At 44.7% G+C, this 25,184-nt stretch overlaps 1 protein-coding gene across 1 annotated transcript in view; it reads left to right on the forward strand.

Annotated features, from left to right (window-relative positions):
• Nucleotides 1–646: 646 nt before the first annotated feature.
• Nucleotides 647–25,184, forward strand: part of PLCXD3 (phosphatidylinositol specific phospholipase C X domain containing 3) — a 77,319-nt gene continuing 52,781 nt past the window's right edge. The window contains exon 1 of the mRNA XM_083703670.1: nucleotides 647–1,013. Within this exon, the coding sequence (XP_083559796.1) occupies nucleotides 911–1,013 (103 nt within the window). The 5' untranslated portion in view covers nucleotides 647–910. The remainder of the gene's footprint in view (nucleotides 1,014–25,184) is intronic.

Genomic DNA, 25,184 nt, shown 5'->3' on the forward strand with positions numbered 1-25,184 from the left:
ATCAGTCGTCTAGCTCAGCCATGAAGCTCACAGATGCCCAAGGGAAGCCCATGAGCAGGACGTGAGCACAAAATCACTCTTCCCTCCAGCAGCTCCCAACATGGGGTATTCAAAGGCACACAGGCTACATAGCCACTGTGGCTAGTAGCTGCTGATAGATTTATCCTCCATTAAATACTAAGCCACATGGATTTTTTAATATACATATTAAGCGGGCTAGAAATAAATGTCACGTCAGGGATATGGGAGTTGCACTGCACATCAGTCCCCTCACTGAGAAAAGGGGGTTGAGATAGATGTCCTCCAACCTTTCTTAATGTTCTCGTTGGAATTCCCACTCCGGGGCTGTGATTTGGCCCGGGGGTGGGGGTGGGGGTGGCAGGGAAACAGGCTGACTGGAGTAGCTTCAGCCTTCGTTTTTTTGCGACCCGGGCCCTACTCAAAAGAAGAACGAAGCCTCCCGTTTCCTGGCTGGGTTTCCTCCCTCCTTTCGCGGTTGCTTTGCAGGTTACCAAAAATGAGAGAGAGAGAGAGAGAGAGAGAGAGAGAGAGAGAGAGAGAGAGAGAGAGAGAGAGAGAGAGAGAGAGAGAGAGAGAGAGAGAGAGAGAGAGCTTAGCAGCAGTAGCGCGCTAGCCCGCGGCTTGTTTCTCTTGTTGCGCGCAGCCCGATTCGAATTCGCCTGTGCCTGCGCCATCATCGGGTGGGTGTGGCGCAGCGTGGCGCGTAAACTCCCGAGCGCAGCGGAGGCTGGAGAAGAGCGAACAGTCTGGGATTCAGGGAGTCAGGTGGAGGAGAAGGAGGTCGCTGTTCTTGGTACCGCTGCCGCCGCCGGCTGGGACCAGAGAGTAGCCGCAGCTTGCGGGGTTGAGTGAGCGAGTGCGTTTTTGCGCCCCTCTCCGACCTGCAAGCATGGCTTCGTCGCAAGGCAAGCTGGAGCTGAAATTTGCGGACTGGATGGCAAGTTTGCCCGAGAGCATCCACAGCGTGCCCCTGACGAATCTGGCGATCCCAGGTAGGCGACTCGAGGTTGGGATTTGGGGAGGACTGGTTGGTTTTGCCTCAAAAGTCCTTTATAAAATGTGGATGAGCTCTTGGGCTGCAACCAGACATGGGAAAGGTGACATTGCCAGAGAATCTTTTCGCTTCGCCTGCAGGGAGATAATGGCTTTTCTTCTGGGGAATGGCTGGCGTGTGTGATGGAGGGCTGGGAGAAACTGGCTTGTATGTGAGCCCCTCGGCGTTTCATGTGTGTGTGCGTATTGCGTGCACGTCTGTGCACATGCTTTCCAGAAGGGTAGCTGGTATCAGTCGCGTTGCACCAAGCAAACAACAAAGACTCTCGTGGCTCCTTGAAGGCGAGCGCATTTGCAACGCCATCTCGTACATTGTTTACTCAGGAGTAAGTTCCACTGTGGCCAATGGGACTTAATCCCTAGTAAGTGGGGTTAGGGGTTGCAGCCTTGCCGAGGCATAATCTTTCATAGGCTGGAGACCGTATATAATATATATGGCATATGGGAAGAAAGTGGATTTGAGTCCCAGAAAGCTTATGCCGCAATAAAATTGGCTTTTGCTTAGGGTGCCACAGGCATATAAAGTGTTACTGCAACAAGGAATTCGCCCTCTGGAAATGTGTGTGTAATACTAAAAATCCTCACCTTCTCCACCTGCCTCTGTGGCCAGAAGATCTGGGTTTGACTTGCATTGGAAGGCTTATGGCTTTAGATAATTCCCCCACTGCCTGGAATCCAGGTTCTTAATATTCTCCTCAAGTCTCTAAAAATGAATCTCTAGTTCCAAGAAAAGGAGGGACAAAAGTTCAGACTAATGAAACCATTTCATTCTATTCTCTGTCCCTCTTCCATTCCACCTTCTGTTAGAAGCTCAATGGCACCTAGATGTGTGTCCCATAGATCATGTGTTTCCATGATCTAATACATGTGGCAGATCTATCTGGCTTGGTTCACACATGCATGCCCTTCTCTTCATTCTCTGCCTCTGACTGCTGCATCTTGATGAGTGACAAGCAAGGGTCAGTTTAGATATTTGGCACCACCAACCTCTTGCTGTTAAAATCGGGCACACATGCTTGTTACTACATTTTATTTTTTATTTGACTTTTCTCTAAGGAGCTCAAGGTTCTACCTTCCCCTGTTTTGTCCTCACAAACAACCCTGTGAGGTAGATTAGGCTGAGACACAGCAGCTGGCCCAAATTCAGCCAGTGAGGTTCATGGCTGAGTGGGAGTTTGAATTTGGGTCTCACCAGTTCCTAGCTCTAAACCTTACTGGCATGCCTGCCTGACCCCATCCCACCCCTCTCTGTTTGCATAGTTGAGATAGTTCTCATCTTCAAATCCACAGAATGGCCAGCATCATGTCTAGTGGTCCCAAGCTTGTGAGCTGCCTAAATAGCAAAGCATTGCACCTTTCAGGTGATGCGAGATGAAACCAATGTTAAGCCTGGGTGGTTTTTGCATCGTTGACGTTGCATGCATGCAACAATATGTTTCCTGACGTTGCAGGGAAAGGGTGATGGGTGTTCATGTATGAACTGACCCTTGTAGGTAGGAGTGTGTGTGTACATGTGTGAGCAATCATCAAAGAGCCACGGAGAATGGACAGTTCAAGACCAAGAACTAAGATCCAGGGGTCAAGATGTTTGCATGCAGCAGGTAGAGGGAAGTCTGTTGGGGTTGATGTGCCACACTCTGCATTGCTGATAGCCTTGCTCTATAATGGGCTGGGTAGCCCTAGTCCTAACAGATGTTGGATTCTCAGCTCTCATCAGCCCTAGCCAGAATGGCCAATGGGCAGTGATGATGGGAGATGGAGTCCAGCAACATCTGGCCACAGGTTCCCCATCTCTGCTTTGTGGGAAACTCATCTATCATTTGAAATCTACCCAAGAACCGTTGACACAGTGCAACTTTTCAAAATGATCTGCCTTATTCCTCTGTTGCAGAGTCAACAGTTTGTAATGGATGCAAGACTTGGGGTTGTAACAGGGAGAACTGAAGGGTCAAAGCCTATCTCAGCCATGCATCTCATCTGGGGCGGAGGGTGTATATTGAGAAAGTTGTCTCAGCCTTGACTTTGCCTCTCAGCATTGTGAGGATAAATTGTGTAAGTCTTTGATGTCCTTGGAGGAAACGGCCACTGCCACTACTGTAGAACACATGAAAGATTTCTCCCACCCCCCAAAAAAATCCAGTTTAGAAAAAGTACCTTTCTCCGGAAAAGCAGAATAAATTTATTTATTGGGATTAATAATAAGCTTTTTTAAAAAATAATAACAACAACCCTCCATTGTCATTTACTATATTGGTGCTGATTTCCCACATAAGACTGACATTGCCTTTCAGCTTATTTCATGCTGTTCGTGTGGATACCTGGAAGCTTTTTTTGTGCAAGACAAAGCAGATGAGCATTCAAGCCAGGGCAGATTTCATATTTTCATTGCAAACTGAGAAGCAAGGAATGTGTTTAACCATTCAACCCTATTCCTATTCAGAAGCAAGCCCTACTGAGTTCAGTGGAACTTGTTCCCTAGTAAATGTGCCAAGTCCCATTGAACTCAGTTTGGCTTACAGGGAAGATTGCGCTTTAAGCCACATTTGTGAAAACGCTCCGTGTGCATGTTGCTAGGCCAACATGCCAAATGCATCCTAATGCCTGTAGTCTTGGGATTGCATGGTGTGTGTGCAAAGGAAGCAGTTGTGGGGACACCACTTGGCTCTGGATGACCTCGGACAAAGGACACGACTTGAAAATGTGGAGTTGCTTTGTGGAACAAAAGATATCTTCTAATTTTGGGATATTGTTGAAGCTGCTGTGCGAAGGAGCGCCTGTGCAGATTGCCAAGGTTATTTGGAATTTGCAAGAGCAAGAGAGAGGTAGTGCCTGATCATTGCAGGAATCAATGATCAATTTGTCTGCCTCTGAACTCCTAGCTCAGCCTTTGCAAACCTGGTGCCCTCCAGATGTTTTAGACTACAGCTCACATTGTTCCCAGTGAGCACAGCTCGCTGACTGGAGCTGATCGGAGTTGCAACCACAACATCTGGAGCATCCTGGTTTCATGAAGGCTGCACTAGTGTCTAGGGTGTCAGCATGAGACAGAACAAAGGTAAAAATCAGGTGGCTTCTTGGGGGGAAAATATATTCTAATATGTTCTTTCCATAATTGTCTGATATGAAAATAACTTGCCCAAAATAACATTTTGGAGAGGAGGGGGAGAAAGGGAGGGAGAGAGAGAAATCCTTTGTATTCTCTGCAGTACAAAGAAATGGATTCTCTGCTAATTGCTAATTGAAATCTAATATATGCTAATTGAAAACTAATGCATGCAAATAGGTTAATTGCTCTGACATAGAAAGTGGATGGCTTGCTGATTGGAGATGTGTTTATCTGGCTAGTTAAATTTAAAAACAAAAACACACAATTATTGCTCTCTTTACACACACAGACACACACACACACACTCAAACTGAGTTTTTCAAGCACCTTGAGTGCTGAGCGGATCTGCCATGGGAAGTGGGTTGGAATGCCTGTGGTTAGATAAGCTTTCCTGTTATACTGAGCAATTTAAAGGCAGAAGCCAGAACCCATAGTGTAGGGCCAAGATTATGGAACAGCGCAAACTGCTCTTGCAATAACAGATGATGGCTATCTGTGGGTGGATGGCATTTAATCCTGCTCTAGATGCTTCATAGCACAGTGGTCGACTGCATGCTCTGCATGCAAAAGGTCTTGGGTTCGTGCCTGAAACCTTAGAGAGCCTCTGGCAGTCTGCATACAGTACAATAGTGAGCAAGACAAGCCAATGACTGCAGTACAAAGCAGTTTCCTAGAGCTGCAATGTAGGCTTGATCTGCCTTCGGAACAAAGCGCGTTGCAGCTCATTGGTGATCTGATTTGGTATTGATAAGGGTGGGCGTGCGAATCAAGCAAAATTAAATAAATACAGGGGATTGCTTACTAGTGCTTTGCTGTTGCAATGGGAGAAATGCTGTTTGCTTTCTTGTTCTTCTTCTCGACTGATTTCCCCAACATTTCCTGCAATAGGTGGACTGCTGGCTCCATAATTTCTGGGGGGCTTACTTTGGGCAGGTAACCTTAGGGAACATGCGATGTCCTCTTGTTGCATCGGCCAACCACATGCGCATGGGAAGCTCTCTGGCAGCACCTGAGCACAACAGCATCCTCCCCACTTGCAATTCCCAGCAACTGCTATTCAGAGGCATAATGCCTCCCAAATCAGTAGAGGTAGAACATAGACACACAAAATGTGTGGGATGCAGGTGGCGCTGTGGGTTAAACCACAGAGCCTAGGACTTGCCAATCAGAAGGTCGGCGGTTTGAATCCCCGCAACGGGGTGAGCTCCTGTTGCTCGGTCCCAGCTCTTGCCAACCTAGCAGTTTGAAAGCACCTCAAAGTGCAAGTAGATAAATAGGTACCGCTCTGGCGGGAAGGTAAACAGTGTTTCTGTGTGCTGCTCTGGTTCACCCGAAGTGGCTTAGTCATACTGGCCACATGACCCGGAAGCTGTACACCGGCTCCCTCGGCCAATAAAGTGAGATGAGTGCCGCAACCCCAGAGTCGGTCATGACTGGACCTAATGGTCAGGGGTCCTTAGAACATAAACATCATGGCTATTAGTCATTTATGGTCTTGCCCTCCAGGAATTGGTCTGGTCCTCTTTCAAGGCCAGCTAAGTTGGCGGCCATCACGACCTCTTGTGGGTGAAAAGCCTTTCCCTATCTGCTTTCTTCGCACCGTGCATAATTTTATGTGCCTCTGGAACACCCCCCTTACCTTTTTCCTACACTGAACAGCCCCAAATCATGGAATCACAGAATTGAAAGGGTCATGTAGCCCAACTTCCTGGAAATGTAGGAACTGCAGATAAAGAATCTGTTTGCATTGCAACCTTTTCTCTTAAGGGAGCTGCTTCACCCACTAGATCATTTTGGTTGTTCTTTTATGGACCTTTTCAAAGTAGTGGGCCTCACAGAGGCATCTAATGGAAAGAGATTGGTGTGTGTGTACAAATGGATTTCCCACCCTCATGTTGCCTTTGACATTGGGTTTTCTTTCCATATCTTGCTGGGGAATGTTGGGACCCCTCCTGCAAATCCCAACCATGCTACCTTCTAGAATATAGAGGGAGTTTATTTTTCTTTCAGTGCCTGCCACGAGGGTTTTATTTGCCACTGCTTAATCTGAAATGACCTTGGCAGTATTGATTAAGGCACTCCAATTCCCTTTCTTGGAAGGTGGCAAAAGATAATATTCTTTTGTTGTAGGAGTTGCAAGGGGATTAGTATCCCCAAATGCTCAGAACTCTTGGAACTCCTGCCATTAAAATGAGAGATAAGGAGAGGAAAGGGAATTAGAAATGCACCAGGGCTGTTTAGGCTGGGGCTGAGATCATATATACAAACTTCATGGAGCAGAGTGGCACTTACTTCTGAGTAAAAATGTACAGGATTGCTCTGCACCTAGATCTAAATGCCTTCGTTTGTTAAGTCTGTCCAAACATGCTAAGTATATCATTCTGATTTGGTTCGGATCCTGAGTTTAAACCCAGAGGGAACCACCAAAGGTTAGTTGACCAAACTTAGCAGTCGACAACTTAGTGTCAAGCCTTCCATCCTCATTACATAATCCTCCCAACTATCTCCTTTTGTTGTTGTTGTTTAGTCGTTTAGTCGTGTCCGACTCTTCGTGACCCCATGGACCAGAGCACGCCAGGCACTCCTGTCTTCCACTGCCTCCTGCAGCTTGGTCAAACTCATACTGGTAGCTTCGAGAACACTGTCCAACCATCTCGTCCTCTGTCGTCCCCTTCTCCTTGTGCCCTCCATCTTTCCCAACATCAGGGTCTTTCCCAGGAAGTCTTCTCTTCTCATGAGGTGGCCAAAGTATTGGAGCCTCAGCTTCAGGATCTGTCCTTCCAGTGAGCACTGAGGACTGATTTCCTGAAGAATGGACAGGTTTGATCTTCTTGCAGTCCATGGGACTCTCAAGAGTCTCTTCCAGCACCATAATTCAAAAGCACCAGCCACCTTTATGGTTCAGCTCTCACTTCATACATCACTACTAGGAAAACCATAGCTTTAACTATACTAGCCTTTGTTGGCAAGGTGATGTCTCTGCTTTTTAAGATGCTTGGTTAATTGGTTAATTAATACACTAATTAGTTAAAAGCATGGCAGGATAATCTTGGCAGCAGTGTATATTTTTGTGGCTGGATAAGAGCCAATGCCATGGTACAGTGTTTCCCAAACTTGGGTCTCCAGCCGTTTTTGGACCTCAACACCCATCATCCCTTGCTGGCAAAACCAGTGGTCAGCAGTGATGAGAACTGTAGTCTGAAAACAACTGGAGACTCAAGTTTGGGAAACCCTGCTGTAGTAGCTCATGTTGATAGAGAGCCACAGGCAGAGGCCATCAAGGTAGATGAGCTGCCAGCCTGACTCAGTTTTAAGGCAGCTAACAAAGCAGTGGACAATATGACCAGCGTACCCCCAAATTCTTTTATCTTGCGCTAGAGCAGGGTTTCCCAGACTTGGCCCTCCAGCTGTTTGGGGACTACAATTCCCACCATCCCTGAGCACTGGTCCTGCTTAGCTAGGGATGATGGGTATTGTAGTCCAAAAACAGCTGGTGACCCAAGTTTGAGAATCCCTGCTCTAGAGCAATGCTGCAGAACATTTTCCAGCCTGAGGGCCACATTCCCTTCTGGGTAACCTTCTCAGGGCCACATGCCAGTGGTGGGTGGGGCCAGATGCAAAAGTGGGCGGGGCCTTGAATATGAATGTAAGGTTGTTCAGTAGGCTAGTTTCTGTGCATTGATTCCCCTTCTTTCCTCCATCCAGCAATGCAAGTGTTATCTGAGTTCAAAGACACATTCCAGACAGGCAAAAATGTTTAAGGTTGGGAAGGGCATGGGACCTGGGTAGAGATCAGACAGAGGATCCCATTTGGCTCTTGGACCTGAAGTTCCACATCCCTGCCATCAAGGGTGCACCTAGTGGCCACATAGCTTGACAGAGCTCTGTCGGCAAGTCTGTGTTTACTTCTCTTCTCTGAGGCCATCTTGGTGAGTTGATTGCCAGGCCCACTCACTGCTCACATGGTGACCCTTCTCAAAATTGCTTCAAAGCACCATTTTGGGGAAGTCAGTGAGTGCTGTATATTAATTGGGAACACTGCATTCAATTCTTATGTGTAAGTCTTTCTCCAGAAATAAATAGCTACGCCCATGGGTAGATTTTTTTTGTATAACTTGTTCTTATCACCTTCATTGAAATATGAATCAGTCTGGTCGAATGGCAGAATTTAAATTTGTTGTTTTCTCCCTGCACCCCCAGTAGGAAGAATGTTGATCTTGATATTGGCATAGCAAGAGTTTGAGCTCAGAATGTTATCTGCATCTGTTGTTGTTGTTGTTGTGTGTGTGTGTGTGTGTGTGTGTATTCATACATACAATAACTTATCTTCAGTTTCCTAATGGATTTGTCTTGACTGATTCAATATTGAAGATGTTTCTAGGGTAATCAGATATACTTGGTTTCCTGATAATTCACTGTGCTTACATGTTTTGCTTGTTCTTTGCACATAGAATGAGGAAGAGTCACGTGGCTCGAGTTAATGTTTGCTTTTAGGGGTGATCTGCTGCTAGTGACATTGTGGAGACTCCTAATTAGCCGAGCCGCACTGCACATCTCGCCTTTTCACAATTCCCATACGTGTAACAAAACGTGATTTTGATGCACCCAAAGTATAATAGTCTTGCAATTGAGAAATGAGATTTATCATGAAATAAATTTATTCTGTTCTCCTGTGTGGTTTGCTTGGGGACTGGCATAACGAAGCAGCCCAGGTAGGCTAGGCTGAGAGACAGTTTTTCACCTATGGTGAGCTTTGTAGCAGAGTGGAGTTTTGATCCTGGGCTTCCCTAACCCTAGTCTGATACTCTTGCTGCGACATCACACTTGACTTGAAATTCGAACTTTACCGCAAAAGAAGAAGAAAGAATATGTTTCATTCCACTTTTATGTTCTAGTAGCAACGATTATGCCAATAAGAACTACTTAGAGCCTATTTCTCCCCAACGTGTCCATTTCTTCTGCCTTTATTATCTGTTAATGGATCCATTTCTGTGATGTCCAGTACCTTAATTGCCCATTCAGTTGATGCAGATGTCAAGTGCTGAGTGGGAGAGGAGTAGATTTGCAGCTCCTAGGAGAGTTTTTTTGTGCGTGTGTGCAATAAAAATAATTTGATTGGCTCTTGATAATCCTCTTCGAGAGAGTTCAATATCAAAGTTAATACATCAGACATCAGCCTTGACACTCATCATTGAAACAATAACCTCGGCAGTCTGGACCCAGAAGGAGGCTGGGGTGATATCCTCAGCAAAAGGTTAATTCAGTGCAAGGACCAGTCACTTGCCCAGGATTAGGGCTCTGTGACTGCAGCCTGACACAGCAAAACACATTCAGGGTGCTATCCAAGTTAGCAATTAGGGGCATGTTTACCTGCAGGATCATCTTACTCCCATATCCACCCACTTGACCGCTTCAGTCTGTGGAACTGACACAGCAACTGGTCCTCATAATACCTATTCTGCATTTGTAAGAAATCAATCTTTCAGTGTGGCAGAACTTACACTCCCTGCCTATTTACACCAGGGAGTTGCATTCACTGTACTCTTTTCGGTGCCTGATAAAAACATTTTTGTTTAGGCGAGCTTGCCTTGACATGTAGAATGTTGGCGTATGTTTTTAATCTGATTTTGTCTTTTGACTGTTTTTAAAGAGTTGTTTTTACTGATATTTTTATTGTTTTATGCTCTTTGAGTTCAGTGGGTCTTCCTCCTGAGCAGTATTGTGCTGTTTTCAGTCATTAAATACTGCTGACCGGGGGACAGGAATGTGGAATTCATTTTAAAGTAAGGCAGCCTTCCTTTCTGGAATGCGCTACATTTTTCAAGAATTGCTGTGTCCATGGATAAGATTACTGTATGTGTTTGCTAAACCAAAATGGGCATAGATGTTACTCATAGGCTGGACAGCTTTGCACTGCTGATTTTCAAGCAGGTTTCGCCTTGCTGCTATTGCAAAGAAAATGAACCAGAATGAAAAACTGCTACACAATGTGAATAATGGGTTATTTGAATGCATCCTCTCATACCAATAAGTGTGTAATTTCATGAGCAGCTTGAAATGCCAGTGAAATGTTCAATTAGTCCCCAAATAGCAGCCCAGCGTTGTTGTTGTTGTTTTGTGTGTGTGTAAGAGATTTCAAGAATGTGAAGCATGTTTGGAAGTCGTCACAAATCCCAGCATTGTTTGCATGGTATTAACAGCATTTTGGAATTCTTTCCTTATGTTCTTTTCTGGCTGCATCTCCATAATAACATTTCAAACTGCATGTTGTTTTGAGCAACTCCTCTTGAATGTCTGGGAGATGGGGGGTAGGGCATCAGAATGATAATCCAAAAATTGAACAAACACGGATCAGTCACACACTCTCTGAAAAGAGGCTGCATGAGATACGTTCCTGCAATTCCAGCATGGAACCACTGCTGTCTCTTCTGCAAAGCCCTCGGTCCTTGACAGAAACACGTTTGCTTGCACTTATCTCTCACTATTCTTCTCTCTCCATTGTCTTGCTCCTACAATCTCTTCTTCACTGTCTAAATTTAGTCTGTAAAGCTCTTTAGAGCAGGGACATATATTTGGCTTCTGTTACTCTGTAAATCATCATGCACAGTGATGGCATGATAAATACATATCTCCACTAATTGAAGGGTGGCCTGTGGATATTCTTATTCTTATGAGCTCATTCGGAGTGGAGGCAATGCTGATCCAGGACACTGTGCCCTCACTCTCAGTTGCCTTTCTGACATAGCCAAATCTTATTGTCTTGCAATGTTGTTCACTTCATTACATTTTAGATTGTGTTATGGCTGATGTGTTTGCCTCCCCTGGGCTCCTTTGGCAGGAAAGGCAGGGTATTCAATGAATGAATGAATGAATGAATGAATGATCCTTGCTTGTCTGGATGGATTAATTTTAGCAAGAAGGGCTGTAACCCAAAGGGCCAAAGGGCCTCAGATGGAATCCTTGGGATATCTTGTTATGGTTGGGAAACTCTCGTTTAAAATTCTGGGGAACCAGATGAATCAATGGTCTTCCGAGAGAGAGAGAGCGAGAGAGAGAGAGAGAGAGAGAGAGAAGAGAGAGAGAGAGAGAAGGTTTGAGGGAGTTCTGAAAATAGCCTCCCCTGTGAAGCATTGTTCTCTCTCTGGCCCCTAAAGGAAAAGGCAAATATAGGGTCCAGCCTTACATTTAATGTGGAAAATTGCTTTGTTGGCATCCATCTGTCTCGAGAGACATTGGCGTGCATCTCTAGGGGAGCATTAGCAGCACCAAAGTGACGTCTTTGGGATGCAAGCCTGGGCAATGTGTATGGAGGTCCTGGCTTGCCCAGACAACAAGACCCCTCCCTTGGCCTTGTTGATGTGGTCCAAAGGAATACAGAGCAATACGTTTGGCCCCAGCTTGGCTGCAGGAGTTGCTGGAAGGAGGCGTACAAGGTGCCATCCAACCATCTTAGGGACTCCACTCTGGATTTGTGTAGGGTTTGCTCCTTAGCCTTTTCTTCTCCTGAAGATGTCCCACAAGCCAGCCGATCTCCTAGATGGGCTACCTCCCCAGGTTGACGAACCCCATCTGCTCCTCACTTCCCTCTACAACATGTGCACAAACCCCCTTCCTGACCTTTGGACCCATTACTGGTCTTGTCCACTCAATCCGCTAGAGCCTGTCTTTGCTTGTGGAACATTAGAGATTTAAGAGCAATATTTGGCTTGTGATGCTGAATTAGTTGGTACGGCCCATGCTAAGCATGTACAGCATGTCTAATAGTGCAAGTCTGTGCTTGTTTACTTGAAAGTTAACCCCATTGGTCAGAGGAGTAGTTTTCCCAGGTAAGAGTGCAGTCTTAAATTTGATCTGTAATCAAGCTTAGTTATTATCATTGCCATTATCGGTATCATTGCTTACAAACTACTAGCAGCACAATCTAAACATGACTACTCAGAAGTAAGTGTGACTAAATTCAATGGGGCTTACTGGCAGGTAAATAGGATTGTAGCCTAAGGTAGGAAGGGAGGACATGATAGTGTTGTTTGAAATGATGCACTGTGTGGAGAAACTCAGTAGGAAACCTCTCTCTCTCTTTCATAATACAGTGGTACCTTGGTTCTCAAACGCCTTGGTACTTGAACAACTTGGAACCACAAGGCTATAAACCCAGAAGTAAGGGTTCCGGTTTGTGAACTTTTTTCAGAAGCTGAACATGCTCTGTTTTGAGTGTTATGCTTTCAATTTGAGTGTCACACTTCCGTTTTTAGTGTTATGCTGATACCTGTCTGTTTTTGCTATTTATATTGCGTTTTTGTTTTTGCAGTTTTTTTGTTTGTTTTTGTGACTGTGTGGAACCCAGGCCAGCTACTGATTGATTGATTGTGCGACTGCTGTACTGTGCATTCTTTATTGCTTTCATTTTATGGATCAATGGTCTCATTAGATAGTAAAATTCATGTTAAATTTCAACATGTTTTAGGGGTTGCTTTCAAAAGTCTGGAACAGATTAATCAATTTTGCATTACTTTCTATGGGAAAGCGTGCCTTGGTTTTGGAACACTTTGGTTTTGGAACCGACTTCCAGAACGAATTAAGTTTGAGAACCAAGGTACCACCGTACTAAGTCCAGGACCTCTGAGGAAGCTGAATGTTGGAAGTGTTAGGACAGACTAAATAAAGGGCATAGTGCATAGTTAAATGATGGTGTCCACTCCCAACGGGAGGCAGCGATGGCCACTAACTTTGCAGGCTTTAAAGGAGGGTTAAACAAGTTCATGGAGGCTACAGCTATTAGTGGCTCCTAGTCCAATGGCTGTGTTCTGCCTCTACTGTCAGAGATGGTATAACTCTGAATATCAGTTGCTGGATGTCACAAGTGTGCTGAGCACTGTTGTGTTCCTGGCTTTCTATAGATAGGTATTGCATCGGCTTGGCCACTGTGAGGACAGAATGCTGGAACCAGGAAGGCCTCTTAACGTTCTTCCTGTACACACCTAGTGGTCACCCTCATTGAACTCACTGGGATATACCTCTGGGTAGACATGCATTGGAATGCACAGAAAATGTTGCACATGCATTGAAATGTGCGGCAAATGTTGTACATGGTGTGTATTCCAACACCTGTTTTCTATTGGCTTATTATTCTGCATATTAGTATAGCAGTGGAATATTTTTCTTTGTATAAAATCCTAGCATCATGACGGGTGTGTTTTCTCTCTCTTTTTCTTAATGACATTTTAATTCTAGCCCTCCTCTTGGCATCTACAAATTGCTGGTGTATATTACCTCTTAGGCTGACATTTCTATATGCTTATATTTGGCCAAGATCAAATTTTTCTTGGAAAGTTTTAGGAACATCTGTTTAGCCATTTGGGGGCTATTGAAGCATGTAGAAATTATACCATTCAGCTGTTTAAATTTTGCTAAAGTACCTCTTCCTATTTTAGCATGGGCATGAATAGAAAATAGATCAAATGCAATAACTGAGAATTTCAAAATGGGCTTCCTCTGGGGCTCTTCTCTCTCCTTTCGCTCTATCCTGATTGCAGCAACTATTCTGCACCTTAGAATATTCCATTTCTGAGAGCCACTGCAGGTATGAAGAGACTGGCTCGGAGTGGAAAAAATTGGGTTCAAACTCCTGGTCGGTCATGAATCTTGCAGTATGACTTTGGGTCAGCCACTATAGGCCAATTTAGACATAAATGCTAAACATTACTTTGGATCATGGCCTCCTACTTCCATCTCCAGTTTTGGTGTGGGCACAAGGAGGAGTTCAGAAGCTTAGCTTCCATTTCCAGTTAATCCAAGTTTCACATTCTGTCTAAACTCTAGGCTGTTGTTAAGCTAGTTATGGTTTACCACAACAAGCCAACTTCATAAACCACAGACAAAAGATGCCTGAGGTTCCCCAGGACTGTTTGAAAACCTTTTTGACCAGATGTGTGAGTTGGACAATGGAAACATTTCTGCAGATGCCATGAGGGAAAACATCCCTGTTGTGCTACTTTCAGCTCTCCTAAAAGTTATCGTCTGTCTCTTGTCTCGGACCCAATCCCAGCCAGTTTCCAAAGAGGCACTTCTCTGACTTCAATGGCTGCTTGATTTTAATAATAGTAACCTTGGTGGCTTAACCTTGAGTGATTAATTGCTCTTCTCACATTTACAAATCCGTCTGCCAGCAGCACATCTACCTGTTGCTTGTGTAGCTCTTGATTTTAATTTCTCCCGGAAAAAAGACCCGGGCTTCCTGTAAAGGTAGAACAAGGAGTGGAAGTCAGATATGCATTTTACTCAGAGTAGACCCATTTGAACTAATGAACACGACTAAGTTAGGTCTACTCGGAGTAGGAACTTAGTTGAATCCCACCCCAGAAGGTTGGACATCTGTTAGAGATTCTGTAGATTCTTCTGCTGAGCAGGAGGTTGGAATGGATTCACAGCAGCTGTGAAGCTCTCACTGCAATATGATGCCCTTTTGTTGACTTTCTTAAGACATTCTAACGTGATTTTCACCCTCCATTGACTCATGGAACCTTATGGAAAGGGGCTTTCATTGGAACTGCTTTTCTTCGAACGTCTCAAACTACAACCATTGGCTGCTATTTCTCATTCTCTTTTCTGTATTAAGCTCTGTATGAGTACATTTTGTTACTTGACATTAAAAACCAATTGAAAATAGTTTAAAAAAATTGGAAAGAACATGCCTTTAAAGCAGTACTATACCATTTTAATGGCCATGGCTTCCTCCCAAAGAATACTGGGAACTGTAGTTTGTTTTGAATTGCTAAGAGAACCCTATTCCCAATACAGAACTACAACTCCCAGAGCTCCCTGGCAAGGAGGATCGATTGTTAAACCACTCTGGAAATCGTCAGGGGAGGTCTGTGATGGGAAGAGGTGTCTCCTAACAACTCTCAGCATGCTTAGCAAATTACAATTCTCCAGATTCTTGGGTGGAAACTGTGGCTGGTTGGAGAACAAAATCCACACACATCCCCCACTTTTGCAAAAAAATTTTGGTTGGAGCACAAAATTCAAAGAGGTTTTTTTAAAAAACAACAACAACAAAAACACACACCAAAAACCTGCATTTTCATTTGCATGTTGTTTCAGTGCAAATTAATATAGTTTTGCATTGTCTTTCCCATTGCTACTCCTTTCAATAAAATCCCACTGCTATTGATAGGTTCTATGGGGGACAAAATAAATGGAATTATTCTTTTATATCTCTTACTTCATTCATTTCCCATATACCATTAAGTCTTGACTGGAAAACTTTCCCCATCTTCTCTCTCTCTCCCTGCAACTACAAGATTTTCTAAATGCACCAGGTAGAGACCATTTTCTCTTTTACATTTCATCACAGACTTTCATAGCAGCCAAGACTATATATCGGCCAAGAACATCCACTTGGCTAAACGGTCAAAGGGCATTTTTGCTGTCTAGTTGCACAGCTGGAGATGCTTCAAAAGTTTGAGCTCAGGGCTTCCTGTGAAATTGTGGTTAGACATTCTTGCTTGTTGGCATTGGGGAAAATTGGGAGTCCAGCATTTATGTTGTATATAAGTAATAAGGAACCCAGCACTCTAGGTACCCCTTTAGTTGAGGTTCATTGAAGATAAAACCAATGCTGGCTGCTAAGCTACAAACTGCAGCCAACACACAATCATTACCTAGTTTGTGAACCACCCTGAGACCTGCAGGTCTGGGGAGTAAAGATCACCAGTGTTGAAGCAATGATTCTTCAACATCAACTTTGTTGGACTAGACATGTGCGAATGCCTGATTGTCATCTTCCAAAGCAACTACTCTATTCCGAACTTAAAAATGGAAAGTGTAATGCTGGTGGTCAATAAAAGAGGTTTTAAAGACAGTCTCAAGGCAAATCTAAAAACAAAATCTTAAAAAAATGTAGTATAAACACTGACAGTTGGGAAACACTGGTCTGCGAGTTCTCCAGTTGGAAAACAGCCTTCACCAAAGGTGCATGGACTTTGAAGACACTCAAACTCAGGACGCAAGGGAGAAATGTGCTAAGAGGAAAGCATGTGTGGCAAATCCACACCACGGTCAACTTCCGCCCAGAAACCAATGTTCCCACCATGTGGATCCAGAATTGGCCTCCACAGTCACGTACAGACTCACTGTTAAAACTGTGTTTATGGAAGACAATCTTACTCAGCTACGAGTGATTGCCAAAGAAATAAGAAGAAGATAAATTTAATAAAAAATAAAAAATAGTAACAATAGCCACAAATCTGAATTAAGCTCAGTTCATTATATTGTCTAGTTCCTTGAGAGTTGTTTTATACCTACTTATTTTGTTTTATGTTCCACCTTTCTTCTGTTGAATTCAAATTGCTGCCTAGGAGTTTCCAAGCAATTGTGGCATACCCTCCAACATTTCTTTGATTCTGATGAATCAGAAACCCGGACAGCTTCTGTAATCCAGGACTGTCCCTGGAAAACAGGGACACTTGGAGGGTCTGTTGTGGTTTCCCATCCATCCAGCCCAGACCAGATGCAGACCTGCTTAGCTTCGTAAGGCTTGCTGCCTCTTGTGCCTTCAGGGACCATTATGGCGGCTTGAAGTGCCCCCATCTTATTGTGTAAAGGTTGTTCAATCTTTCTTCCACCTAACCTTCAGTACTGCCTATCTCCAAGCACTCTGGGAAGAGTAAAATGCTCTCCATGGTGTCAATTTCAGACTAAGCTGCACTTGATACGTGGCACTACATCTGCAGATTAGCTGAGATGTATGACACACACACAGGCTGCTGTTGCTAGGGAGGGAAGAGCCTGTTGAGGAGGTTTATTGGATTACAAAATTTGCTCTTAAAAATGAGACCGGGAGGAAGTGGAGCTATTCCAGCTTTCGAAATAATTCCTGTAATACAATTTTCTGAAGCAAGGTGTAGCTGGAAAAAGAAACTGATTGTGGCTCAAAATCACCGGGGAGCTAGAATCTGAACTTGGGATCTTGGCGGAAAGCTAGGCTTTATTTTCCTGCCTTTTGACAGTATATATAAATCTAACTCTCATTTTGCAAGATGACCTTTTGTGTGAACAAGAGATTTGAGGAGTTTAGTGGTGGCATACTGTCAGCACAAGCACAAAACAGGACAATAAGCTAGGGTGGAATTCAGAACGGCTCATTTTGGGAGGTGAAATCAGGAGGGTTGTATCCTGCTGGGCAAGCAGAATTCCACTTGTATGCCCATGAAATGTGCTATGGAGGGTCCCGAAATCCATCGGAGCAGATTTTGAGGGTGCACAGAGTAGGGACTACAAATTGAAGGAGGAGCGGGAGTTCCATTGTGCAAGAATAAGTCTATTGTTTGAGTGGAACAGCAGCCATGCTTACAACCTAAAGTTGTACTTCCTGGAGAGATGGTCAAAGCAATGGTGAGCAAACTTTATTTTGCTGTTGGTGGCCCAATTTCCTTTGGCGTAGGTTAGGGGGCTTGTGATGATTGTGGATGGGGCTGAAGACAATGGTGAAAATGACCAGAGCCCACAGTAGGTGATGGCATCCTTCCCTCCCTTTTTTCATTCTCTTTCTCTCCCCCCCCCTCTCTCTACCTCCTTCCTTCCCTTCCACTCCTTCTCTCCCCTGCTGCTTATCCAATTGGCTGTTGCAGGAGAGACAGATCATTCTTTCCAGATGTCTGAGCAGAGATCACCTGCAGAGGAGTTTTGAAAGTCAGCCAAGGACCACATAAAATTTGAGTGAAGGCCACAAGCAGCCGGTGGGCCACAAGTTGCCCATTGCTGGTTTAAGGTAAATCATACATGGGCAGGGAATCAAGGAGCTATTTGATTGTTAGGTTCGTATTTTCTCAAACGTAGACAGCAGAATGACATAACAGTCCATAAATCATTATCACGGTCAACTTAATAAAACAGCTTTGCAAATTATGGCTCATGCCCCAAGTGATCAATCTCTCAATCAATATTACTGTGTACAAAGACAAGGAGGGAGAGAGTTACTGGAGGTGAAAACATTCCAAAGGGTGCATGCATATTTTTTTATAAAATATTACAAGTTTTGGGGGGAGTTGGGGTACATTTTTCATAAGCCACTAAGATACACAATTGTCCTAATGGCTCCCATTTGTATTTGTATTAAGCTTTCAAGGAATGTGTTTATTTCTAAAATTGATACCTGCTTCTTCAGTGACCATCACCATTCCCTGGATGGCTTATAAACCATAGAAGAACAGAGTAAACCTCCTTAATATAAGAAAGTTCTCTTGCTTCTGACTTTGATGGCATTGAAGCATTATAAAGTGGCATGCATAAATGGAAGGGAACCAAGTTACTATATTTTTATAAGTACAGTGTCATGATAGAAAGATGAAAGTGGGTCACAAGCTGAAATGTGCGCAGAGGAGGGCAACCAAGATGATCAAGGGTCTGGAAACCAAGCCTTATGAGGAACAGTGGAGGGAGTTGGGTATGTTTAGCCTGTTAAAGAGGAGACTCGGAGGAGATATGATAGCCATCTTCAAATACAGTGGTACCTCAGGTTAAGAACTTAATTCGTTCTGGAAGTCCGTTTTTAACCTGAAACTGTTCTTAACCTGAGGTACCACTTTAGCTAATGGGGCCTCCTGCCACTACCGTACTGCCACCACGTGATTTCTGTTCTGATCCTGAAGCAAAGTTCTTGACCCGAGGTACTATTTCTGGGTTAGCAGGGTCTGCAATCTGAAGCGTCTGTAATCTGTAACTCAAGGGCTGTCACATGGAAGAGGGAACAAGTTAGTTTACTCCTGCTTTGGAGGATAGGACTCAAACCAATGGCTTCAACATACAAGAAAATAGCTTCCAACTTAACATCAGGAAGAATATCAGGAAGAACTTTCTGAGAGTAAGAGCTGTTTGACGTTGCAACAGTCTCCCATGGGTGGCTGTGGATCTTCCTTCCATGGAGGCTTTTAAGCAGAGGTTGGATGGCCTCTAAGATTTGTGGATCACTTTGTGGGGTGTGTTTGTGTTGAACTAGAAGACCCTTGGAGTTCCTTCCAGCTGTGCAATTCTGTGATTCTTATCAGAAAGCTTAGGAATATTGGAAGCTCCTAATACTATCTGGCAGTGGCTCTCTATGGCTTCAGACCCAGGGGCGTAGGAAGGGGGAGAGGGGAGATGGACTGCCCCAGGTGTCACCCTGAGGGGGGATGACAAAATGGCGGCTGGCCAAAGGCTACGCTCACTGTAGGGTGGCCAAGGGCACACGCATGCTGTCGCTATGGGCGCTGCTCGAGCACTGTCCGTATCGGTGGTGCTCGATCGGCGGCGTCTGCATCGGCACTGCAAATGCTCCACCGGGTGGTTTGCCCCGCCCCTGTGGGTGGTTTGCCCCACCCCTCAAGACCCTGCACTGGGAGCCAGAGAGCCTTCCTTCACCACTATTCAGACCAGGAACATTCTCAGCTGTACCTGAAGGTGTTGGGGATTTAAAAGACCACTGAAGGTGGCCCTGTTTTGGGTTTTTAATGTCGGATGCTGTATTGTTTTTAATATTTGGTTGGAAGCCGCACAGAGTGGCTGGGGAAACCCAGCCAGATGAGCGTGGTATAAATAATAAATTATTATTATTATTTTGAACTTGGGAACTTCCACATGCAAGCAGTCACTCTGCTTCTGTGCTAATAAGATCCTTCCCACTGACCAACAGACCTTGCGCCAGTAACACACATCAAGAAGAGCTTGACTCTGGCCCTGATAGGGATAACTGTAGCAAATGATTTTGGTGTCACAGATTTGGCAGTGGTGAGAAGAGAGCCAGAAAAGAAAGAATAGAAAAAAGAGGAGTGAGAAGAGTGGTGAATCTAAACCAAGTGCCTAAAGAAAACGTATTAATACAAAGGATTGCTTAGTGTATCAACAGTTCTTTTCATCAGAAGCAGCTGCAGGTGTCAATGGACCAAAAGTAAAATCGATGTAAGAACAGAGCTATGAATCTGTCAAAAAAAAAGTCTAAATAACAGTCACAAGGAAACCACCAGCGTACATTGCATAAAACCAAAAATTAATAATATGTTGCACATAATTATCTTGATACGAATGTCAAGCTGACATCTAGAATCTCTTAAAAAAATACTGTGAACAGCAGATTTATGAAACAAATAATTAGCTAACTATATATATGAGAGAGGGAGGGAGAGACAAGCCTGATAGTTGGGGGGTAAAATCTCCAGCTGTGTTCAGAATACTCCAACCCACTGACTTACAGTCTGAAGCCATATTCAGTTGTTCCTTCATATGCATGCAAAAAAGGGCTTGAGACTGTGTCCTCCTGCTTCTGCTCCAATATTCCTATACATTGGTGGCCCTGCTCTCATTGCCTGCACACTGAGGGGGGGGGGGGAGTTTGACTTTACCAACATCCTGGGTCAGGACATTGCAAGCACTCCATGCATCAGCATTGGTGACCACACGCATGTGGTGGCAGATGATTTTGTCTACCTGGGTTCCACCATAACCAGCAACCTCTCAATCAATGCTGAGCTAGACAAGCATATTGGCAAGGCAGCTACAGCAGTGGCTTACCTCTCTGAAAGGGTATGGGACAATGTGATGCTTAACATCCAATACCAAGATGAAGGTCTACCAGGCTTGCGTGTTGAGCACATGGTAGAGAGTTGTGGGCCACTTACAACTGCCAGGAATGATGCCTCGATGCCTTCCACATGCACTGCATCAGGAAGATTTGGGGCATCACATGGCAGGGCAGAGTCCCAAGCAAAGATCTGGTCTCCCAAGCCCACATTCCCTGCATGTTCACACTCCTGTCTCAGTGACATCTGCATTGGCTTGGTCGTGTGTACAGAATGGAAGATGGCAGGATCCCCAAGGATGTGCTCTACAGGAAGCAGGCTTGTTGGCATTCTGCATTACAAAGATGCCTGCAAACATGGCTTCAAGTCTCTCCCATATCAGTCTCTACTGCCACAGCAGGAACTGTAACCTTCCCGCAGTTTGACATCACCCCCCAAAGGCGCACTTCTCCATTGTCTCCTGAGAATGTGTGTTCAGCTCCTGCTATGTTTAAACTAGGTGGGTCTATATATATGACTGGAAGAGATTGGCAGGCGGAGAGATGTAAGAATAGTGGGATATCTCTTTCTGGGGATTTGAGGTGGGGCAGTAGCTCTGCTGCCTTGCAGTCTGGGCCTCTTCTTCTGTATCTAGGGTGGAGAACCACTGACTTGTGGGTCAGTATCTTCTCCTTGCTCTGAACAAAACCTTCAGTTGGAGCCAACAGAATATTTGTTCTGATATTGTAGCCTCCTCATGGGCAGTGATCATGCTCCCACTGAAAATGTTATCCTGCACGACAAGTGGGCTTGAAAACGCCTTCCATTGGTGTCAAACATAATGATCAAAGTCTGATCTTCCTGGAAATGACATTGGGAAGGGTTAAGATCACCTCTCAAACTTCATTGCTGGGGTGGAAGTCAGTGTGTGGTTGTCTCTCTGTGTTTGTTGGATTAGGTTTAGGGTTAGGTGTGTGGTACGGAGACCCCTATCTCCTTCACAGAGCTCCAGTACTCAAGAGTTCCCTGGGAAGAGGGATTGATTGTTAAACTACTCTGGGAATCGTAGCCCTGTGAGGGAAATATGGGTCTCCTAACAACTACAAGCACCCTTTGCAAACTACAGTTTCCAGGATTCTCTGTGGGGAAGCTATGACTGTGTGCTAGGCCCGGGGGTAACCCTTGAAACGCAGTCCAGGACCGGTCCAGAATCCGGAGGTTCTGCTAGGAGTCAGTCTGACAGGGCCAAAGCAAGACACGAGAGAGGAAACCAGGCAAGGACAGGTACAGGATCTGGCATACAGCAATGTTGCTCCCGCAACCTGGGGTGGGGTCAGTCAGCCTTTGTCAGGGTAACGGCTGGTCCTGATCCCCTGGCGACTCACCTCCCTGTTTCGCCCGAAGGCGAGCACTCCTCCTGCGAGTACTCAGGTCTCTCTTTCTCTCAGACCTTAGTCTCTGAAGCTCGGGAGACGTCTGTTGGTTACTAGACCCAGGGGCCTCCTCAGCCTCCCCTGGCCCAACCGGTAGTGGAGCAGCTGTAAGTGATGGCCCAGCCGAAGGCAACGAGGTACTCCCCACATCTGGAGCCAGGGCAAGTTCAGGTCCCTGACTCGGCTCAGCTGGTGTTTGTTGCAGGGGAACCTGTGCAGACCGGGACTCTTCAGGATCAGGCCCCAGACTTGGTTCAGATTATGCCTGAGGCAAAGGATCCAGTGCAGACTGAGACTCCTCTGGTTCCTAGTCCGAGTACCAGACTGCTTAAAATGGTCTTCTTGTTGTTGCTGTTGTTGTTGTTGTTTAGTCATCTTAGTTGTGTTTGACTCTCCATCATCCCATGAACCAGAGCATACCTTGGAAGCTCTCACTTTCTCCTCAAAGCTTCTCCTTTTTTATGTCCATGGAGTTTTCTTGGCAAAATACTGGAGTTGTTTACCAGTTCCTTCTGCAGGTGGGTCACATTTAGTCTAAACTCTCGAATATGACCTGTCCATCTTGGGTGGCCCTGCACAGCATAGCTCATAGCTTCTTGGAGTTATTCAAGCCCCTTCAACATGACAAGGCAGTGGTCCATGAAGGGGGAAATGGTGTTATACCACTCTAAATGTATAGTACAGATGGAGTTTTAATGGATGTCTTATAGATATTTTTGGAGGACATTCTCTGATCAGTGGATTGAACCTGGAGCTTGGCTGTCATTACTGTGAACTATTTTTTTTTTAATGTGCTGTGCATTTGTGGTGGAACATTGAAGTAATGAGCAAACATGTGACCATCTAATAGAGAAAAGTGGTGGATGAGGCCCCAGGTTATTTTCCTGCTAGCCCATTGTTCAGAAAACAGAGGGAAACAAATGCAAATTGTTCAGCATGGAGAAGTTCTTTGCAAAACACCCTTTGCAAGGGTTGTGTTAGAAGAGCTGCCTCTCTCCACCTGCATTAGAGCTTTGTGCTAAATGTTTTTTGAGGCTGTGCCAAGATCAGGGTGACCTTGATGGTTGTCCTTCAATGGAAAGCTGAGACATGTATGCTCAGGAAAGGCCTTAATAATTGACTTAAAAGCTGGAGATTGCCAATCCTAGAATTTACCACAATGAAAACATACTATTGGGAGTGTTATTGGGGGTGGCCAGGTGTCAAGACTAGAAATGACCTGATATTTGGGAGATATTTCTCCCCTGCCCATTCAGGACAGAAGCAAATAGCTCCCTTACCCATATTAGGAAAGAGTGGGAGAAATTCAGTGCCCTGTGGCCTGTCGGTTTTTTTGCTGAATAGCATCATGAGAGAGGCGGGGGACTTGAGAATTCATTCAGACCTGGGAAATACTGCGTAAACTTTCCTGATTATAACGTTAGCACATTTTCTAATGTTCCTTTCACTGCAGTGCCTGTTGCATTATGGAACCTTTGATCAATAAACTGGCATATCTTTCTAAATTTCATTCATACCAGCGGTTGTGCTGTGACACAACAATGGGTGCTGTTGTTGCTGTCCCCCTCCCCCTTTCCACACATGCATGCTTCTTATTCCCCCACAGATCACCCGGGAAAACCTCAAGAATGAACTATATGTCAGTATGCCACCCCAAATTCCATCATTTTATTCCTGCAGTTTTCTAACTTAATGGACTTGCAGTTAATGGAAGCAATGAGCAGAGAAATGAGCACTAAACTGCCACCAGATTTCTGCAGGTGGCTTCTACATTGTGTGAAACCTCAAGTAAAATGTGGAAATTAACGGTTAGGGGAAAGAAATACAATGCTGTGTGGATTCAGCCTGAATTAGGCTGGTGGACCAGATTCTTATCTCTCCCGCTCCTCATGAGGCAAGTTTGGTGGGGGGCGGAGCCACCCAGCTGTCAGTCACCTGGTGTTGCAATGTGCTGATTTTCACCAATCACAAAACGTTGTATGCAGAACTTCAGGGGTGCCATTGGTCAGCAGATTGTCAGTGCCTACAAACCTGCTTTGGTCCAGCTGTGTTCTTGCCTGCCCTATCCCTGATGCCATATTTGATGTTAGGCATAGGGCAAGTGGCTTGGCTGAAACAGCCCTGGTGGGCAGAATGGCTTAGTTCATTTATTACATGCTGCCATTCCACAGTGAGCTGTGCTCCAAAGCAGATGCATCCACTTATCAAAAAAGCAAGCACTGGGGGTAGCTGAGAGAAGCCAGCTTACAAAACATATCCATAAATTCAAGCAGGGCAAAAATCAACAATGGAACCAACATAGAGTAAATTCCGTATTACAAAAGAAACTCTTTCTCTTTAGTGATCACTTGTAGCTGGGTAAAATTGTCTTCAATAAACATGGTTTTAAAAGTGAGTCTGTAAGTGATTGTGGAGGCCAATTCTGGATCCACACGTCCTTCCACAGTGGGGAAATAGATTTCAGGGTGGGAGTTGATCATGGTGAGGGTTTGCTAAATGTGCCTTCCTTTTAGCATGTTTCTCCCTTTCATCCCGAGTTCGAGTGTATTCAAAGCCCATGATACCTTTGGTAAAGGCTGTTTTCCAATTGGAGTGCTCTCAGGCCAGTGTTTCCCAGTTGTTGGTATTTATACTACATTTTTAAAGATTTGCCTTGAGAGTCTTTGAAGCTCTTTTGTTGACCACCAGCATGACACTTTTCATTTTTAAGTTCAGAATAGAGTAGCTGCTTTGGAGGACGATAATCAGGCATCCACACAACATGACCAGTCCAACGAATCTAGACTTAAATATGTAAGTACTGAGTAAAGGAAAGTGAACAGAGAATTAGGTTTCAGTTGCTGCCGCTAGTCTTGCTGAACTCCATGAGGCAAAACACTACTAAACCTTAGGTTACGTATATACAATGCTGGTAACAACACACACAATGTAACAGGCTGTTTTTGATTCTGTAACTTCTATTTCGAACACAGTTCAACATATCATATCTCACAAAGTATAATTCCATAGACCAACACATCATGCAAACAGAACATATCAAGA

Source organism: Podarcis gaigeae (genome assembly GCF_964106915.1).
Source record: "Podarcis gaigeae genome assembly, chromosome: 11".
Classification (NCBI taxonomy): Eukaryota; Metazoa; Chordata; class Lepidosauria; order Squamata; family Lacertidae; genus Podarcis; species Podarcis gaigeae.